Source organism: Denticeps clupeoides, chromosome 7, assembly GCF_900700375.1.
Source record: "Denticeps clupeoides chromosome 7, fDenClu1.1, whole genome shotgun sequence".
NCBI lineage: Eukaryota > Metazoa > Chordata > Actinopteri > Clupeiformes > Denticipitidae > Denticeps > Denticeps clupeoides.
Window position 1 is genome coordinate 1,381,400 of NC_041713.1, and position 6,302 is coordinate 1,387,701.

At 46.6% G+C, this 6,302-nt stretch overlaps 1 protein-coding gene across 1 annotated transcript in view; it reads left to right on the forward strand.

Annotated features, from left to right (window-relative positions):
• The first annotated feature begins 598 nt into the window (after positions 1 to 598).
• LOC114793586 (germ cell-specific gene 1-like protein) overlaps positions 599 to 6,302 on the forward strand; it is a 7,005-nt gene continuing 1,301 nt past the window's right edge. Inside the window, exons 1-3 of the mRNA XM_028985546.1 lie at positions 599 to 5,255; positions 5,370 to 5,417; positions 5,515 to 5,667. Coding sequence (XP_028841379.1) covers positions 4,955 to 5,255; positions 5,370 to 5,417; positions 5,515 to 5,667 — 502 coding nt within the window. The 5' untranslated portion in view covers positions 599 to 4,954. The remainder of the gene's footprint in view (positions 5,256 to 5,369; positions 5,418 to 5,514; positions 5,668 to 6,302) is intronic.

Here is a 6,302-nt window from a genome sequence, read left to right on the forward strand (position 1 = left end):
TTCATGAATATTGTCAGATAAGCTTTCCTTTGATGGTTTCTACATGTGATGCCCCTGCATATTGGAGAAGGAAAAACCATGCATCGCACAACACCGCACCAGTCATCATCATGAATCAACACACTGAACGCCTTCTGGTACAACGTCATCCTTGGCCATCCCTGGTGACCCCCCACATCCACAGGCCTACAAAATTCATGAAATCCTGGTCCCCCAAGGTGTAGGCGTCACTGCACTGCAACCTGCTGATAGAAGTGGTTTTCAGGTACTATGGTCTGTGCAATGAGACACTGTCGGACTGCGGCACCCAGTTCACATCATGCATGGTGGCGTATTGGCAGACAAAAATCTTATGGACTTATGCTACCTCTCCTGGCCAGAACACAGCCAGAATTCACATTCAGTGGGGGCCTAGCGGTTAAGGAAGCGGCCCCGTAATCAGAAGGTTGCCAGTTTGAATCCCGATCCACCAAGGTGCCACTGAGGTGCCACTGAGCAAAGCACCGTCCCCACACGCTGCTCCCCGGGCGCCTGTCATGGCTGCCCACTGCTCACTCAGGGTGATGGGTTAAATGCAGAGGACAAATTTCACTGTGTGCACCGTGTGCTGTGCTGCTGTGTATCACATTTGACAATCACTTCACTTTCACATGGCTCACACTGTTCCAGTGTGTCCTGGGTGAAGTAAAAGTGATTATTGCACACAGTGAAATGTGTCCTCTGCATTTAACCATCACCATGTGGGAGCAGTGTGTGGGGACGGTACCTTCATCAAAGGGACCTCAGTGGGACCTTAGGATTCGAACTGGGTCGGTTTCCTTACCCGCTAGGCCGACAAACTCGGAGATGAAGTTGGAAGAACTTTGTCAGCATCTTCTTTGCCAAGTAAGATCTGTGTGTGACTTAGTGTACACTTTCCGAGTTACGTTTAGAACATCCGGTGGCACCAAGGCAGCCTTGGACTAGTCAGGTGCTGCCAGTCAAATGCAGGTTCTACAAGGGTTCTAGTCACCCCCACCTGCTGGCCTGGGGTATTAGAAGCCTTTATATGTTGTATGTCTTCCTCACTCCCTTGTCCTGCATTTTGACTCGTTTCACTGTTATGCTGCGTTATGGCAGTTTTGGCCATTTTCTCTTCCTTTTATTAAATTCACATTTTTTATTTCCTCCTTCAGCCCCTGTGGCATGACCCATCCAGAGTGGTCGTATAGTTTGAGTTGAATTGCTGATGCTAAATTCATTAATCCTGCAATCTGACATTAATGGAGAGATGCTCGACGCCACACTGAGCCCTGGTCTTGGGGTTCTACCGTAGCCTTGTATTCGCGTGTGTTGTTGTGTGCGGGTCTTATGCAGGGCTCAGCTGGGCTTATGATGCTGGGCTACTTATAACAGATTACACCTGACAACAAAGCAGGCCAGACGAATGCTCATTCTGCTATTATGAATAATGATTCAAGGAATACTTCACGTTTTGCCTGTTCTGATTGAAAGGACGTGGGAAATGTTCTGTTGTAGTTACACCAATGTAATGCACACTGGCACATTCAGGGTTTTACGATTCTCTACCTCGAAATCCCGTCATTTCCCCCCAGTAGCTGCTTGATAAGTGAATGATTCTGATTGGCTCCAGAGCCTTCACACAGCTGGTCTCAAGGCGCCTTCAAATGCACTTTGTGGTAAAATCCAGGTAATTTGCTCCCTTGAGAAAAAAAACATGTAATGTCTACTGATGTCTTGCTCTGTGTCGTGTTTCTCTGTCCCTGGTATCGTGTACTTTCCACCTAATAAATGTGAATTTGATAATTTATGTAATTATAATATTTCCCATGGCATATAAAGCCAGTCCTTGAAGTGGCGTGAATTCTGCTCTTGTCAGAATCATTTAGGATTTTGTGCAACAACACTGTCCTCCTCAGATGTGAGAAGTGATAATGTGTTCATGTTTTAAATTAGCATCCTGGTTAAGAGTGAGAACATTGGTATGAATTTCTCATGTTATTGAGGCAGTTGGTTGTGTTAAAACTGTTCTCCATATAACCAATTCTTCTGTAACTGGGGTGGGGTGTTCATTGTTCTCTGTGCACTGCCCAGAAATGCATAGTGCTGTATTCATCGGATTAAAACATGAGGCACGATGTCAAATGTTACGCGAAGTACTAACATTTTTCATTTAACAAGTACATGAGCTGGGAACATGATCCTACAAAAGCAGCGCTGCACTGGAATGCCTGCAGGTAACCCTTATGTAACCAGATTCATGTTTTAATGTTCTTTACCGGTGAACTTTGAACTTAAAATGACAGATTACCGTACTTTGGAATCCAGGAGCAGTTTGGGCACCTGGACCTCTAATCCACGGCCGGATTACAAGCTGTATGGATCTGCAGCAACGTAGGTCCTCCCCGAGCGGACAATGCGTATTAGACTTTATATTACTGGGAAACTTGCTTCTGGGGCAGGCGGAGGAATTACATAATGACTGGTGGGTTATGGGTAATAGGTTAAGTGCAGATGCCCCGCTGCGACGTGCTGTTGCTCAGACCGCTTAGAAAATTAAAAGGCCCGGTTCGCATTCGCAGCGAGGATGTAAGATCCGCCCCTGACCCGCATGTGGCCCCATGAGATCCACCAGTTCTGTGTTTACTGGTTGGCACTGGAACATAATCATTTTTCTCTGAAATCATATATAACTTTAGGACAGATTGTCCTAAATGATAAAAACATTTTAAAACAGTGTATTTAACATCCTGTGATGTCACGGTACAGATTAGCATTTCGGTTAACCTGCTCTCCATAATTAACCACAAAATTGCCTGGTAAGGTGTTGCATAGGGCTGGGCAGATTCATATACACATCAGTGTAAAAATTCATTTGCATAATGCATATTTCAAATTTTACCTAAATTCCATAAAGTCTGTAACCACATCACTCTATAAATCACATTATCCTTATTCATTAGTGCTATTTTTAATTATGTATTTGTGTAACCTGTCATACATTTTATGGGACTTACGTTTTATATTTTTTTCCTTATACGTTGCAACTGGCATCTGGAAAGTCATACAAAAAAACGTGTGGATTAAGTTTGGTTCTTTAACGTGCAGCTGTTCAGCTGTTTCCCAAATGCAGTTCATGGGATTGGACATTCAGAGATTCCACTCCGTAAGGGTTGTCTGCAGGTCAGAGGAGAAGCCCTGTGGGATCAGAACTTATGTTTAATGTTTCTTTTACAATACTTCTAGTGCTTCTCAAAAAAATCTATATGGCATAAAAAGGTTGGGTGTTTTGGTAATTTTTTTTTTTTTTTTGGAATAATGAATAAAAACTTCTAATAATGCTAAGTCAGCTGTCAGACATAATCACCAACACAAAACACATTTCATCATAACCCAATTTCATGCCTATATGACATTATATTTGTCCAAATAATTTACTGCCTTTTTAGTTTAGGGTTGCACAATAAATCGAAATGCAATCGCGATGTCAAATTGTGCAATTTCATGAATGCAAAATGATGCGATTTACATTATAAATATGTGCACTGAAGTGACAATAAGTTCTTCTGTCGAACTTTACCAACTGACTAAACTGAGACTGGTAGAGCTAGAAATCTTGTCGGATCGAGCTTGCACAGTAAATGATTGGTCTGCAATCACAAACTATCCTGTCCATATGATTCACTGCTCGTAAGATTGTTTCAGGGATTGGTGAAAAAGTTTCGCGTGTTGTAAATGAGTTTTTATTAAATGTACATCAGGTGAAGCATTTTCATTATCATGAGAGAGATGCGAAAATGGATGCTGAGGAGGTGAAACGGAGGCAAGACTGCCCCATTCGTTTCGCAGCACATTTCAAAGCTGAAGTTTCGGGTGGGGTTCTGAAAACAGAATAAAACAAGGTGCAAGCAAAAATATTTCTGGTCAAAAAGAACACAAGACACAAATATGTGCAAAGCCCAGTGTGGCCTGCCTCTTCCATGCAGACGGCCTCACTGTTGTTCGAGATCAACCCTGTCACCCCCGCGTCGTCAGCGACCTTCACAATGGCGCTGGGGCAGTGGGTGGCGTACAGGGAGGACCGAGTTCACACCCCTGTGGAGCTCCTGTATTCAGCTCATCGCTCATAAGCAGCAGCCTGGACCGATCTGTCGACCAGCGGTTCACTTTTAGCAAGCATGCTAACAAAGCTCAATGCTACATCCACAAACACATTGATGTCGTTGGTACTGCAATATTGATCTCAGTGATCACAGTTTTTTCCCAAATTGTGCATCCCTGTTTAGTATGATGGGAGAGGAGGCTTTAAGAGCTTCGGCTTCAAGGACAACTTTCACTCCTTGTACCATCACGCATATTTTTGGTTGGTGCAGCTGTTTCTCCCGACAGCTGTTGTCCCTTAAGCAGGTCTCTCAGTTCATGTACATTTGTGCGGAACCCCCCGTGTAAGTCGGGCGATCAGCGGGGATTTGTGTGGGATGCACGGTCTTGTTTTTTGGACGCGCTCGGCTGAAGAATACATGTGCAGAACTTCCTTCCTGCTTGTACAATGCCGACAGAAGCCAGCGGCAGATTGAGGACTAATCTGACTGAGTATAATGACAAAAAAAGATTATCGAACAAACGAGATAAGGGTTCAGATAAAAGCATAAACGCTGAGCTCTACACGTAATTGAATGTGTGTAACGGAAAAACCCTGCGGGTGGAGGAGGTGACGGTTGGTGGAGGACGATCTGTAGTCTGTAGTCTGCAGGGAGAGGACAGGAAGACTGTGGACAGTCCGCCGCCAAGAGAGCATCCGACGGCACACACTCCACCCACGGCAGTGGTCCTTCAGCCAGCCAGGCTCTGGGAAGTGTGAATGCACGATCTTCTGACTGAGATGAAAGGCGAAATCCAGGATTAGTCTGCCTTTTTTCTCTCTCTCCACTCATGCCGTCCTGAGCTTATCAGTATGGGTATAGAGCGTGGCCGCAGAGCCTGCCTCGCCATCACCCTCAACTTTGTGGCTTTCGCACTCGCCGTCTCGGCCGTCACCACCAGCTACTGGTGTGAGGGGACCAGGAAGGTGGTGAAGCCCTTCTGCACAGGGCCGGCGAAGATCAAACAGACCTACTGCATCCGCTTCAACAGCTCCAACCTCAACGACACCCGGCTGGTGCAGTACATCTACGAGACGGGCGAGGAGAAGTTCCTCATGAGGAAGTTCCACACCGGCATCTGGTTCTCCTGCGAGCAGGCAGTCAACATGATTGGTAAGAGATCCGTGTCCACGCCCATGGAAACATAGTGAGGACATTTTTTAAAGGCATGCATGTGGCTTGTTGGAGGTGTCCTTCATAGTGTCCTTACACGTTTCCCATTGACAGGTTTTGATTGCAGGAATTTTCTGGATATTGCACCTGAACATGAACGAGGTAGGTCGACTTTTACATTCTGGACGGCATCTTTCTGTCAGAGACAGAACGTAACTGGACACGTTGGTAGAGATCGGCTGGTCTCGTCCGTCCGTAGGGGTCCTGTGGCTGTGCATCGTGGCGGAGTGCCTCTACATCTCCCTGCTGTTCGTCGGCGGGACCCTCATGGTCACAGAGATGTTCCATTGCTGCAACATGATGGACCGGCTCAAGATGAACGCGTTTGCGGCCGTCTGCACCGCCCTGTCGGGTAGGGACCAGTGAGCGCTTGTCACGACGTAATAAGTTTGCCGGTTGAGCCGAGACTGTGCGTGAGGGAGCTGCTGTGATCAGAACAGACAAATCTGGCGCCACTGGGAGATAATTCATGTTTAATTGGATCTACGTCAATAAAAGCCTTGCTTCCCGGCACCTCCATTTAAAAGCACATTGAGATGTGTGTGGAGTGGAGCAGCTGTGTTTTGGCAGATGCCATGTGGCCGACCCAGCGTGCTCATCTGAAAGGGAGAAAATCCTGTTTAGACGGGGGCTTTGTGAGCAGTCGCCTGGGAGGGATGGGATTACATAAGCAGAGCGGGACGCTGCAGGCTACTCAGCACGGCTCTGGGGTGGGGGTGGGGGGTCGCCCAGACTCCCCCAGGGCTGTGGGTCCGGTGGGCGGTGAAAACGCCGCTCCACACCCTGAATCTGGTATCTGTCGGCACAAAATGGAGATTTGGTGGTTTGGGTTGTAATCGGATTTCTGCCTGCAAGGGAAGTGGTTTTGGTCACACACACACACACACACACACACACACACACACACACAGCCGTGGGTTTACTAATCTGAAGACATGCAGCCTGGTAGAGCACCAAAGACAGAGAGGTCCCAGTGGACAAGGAACT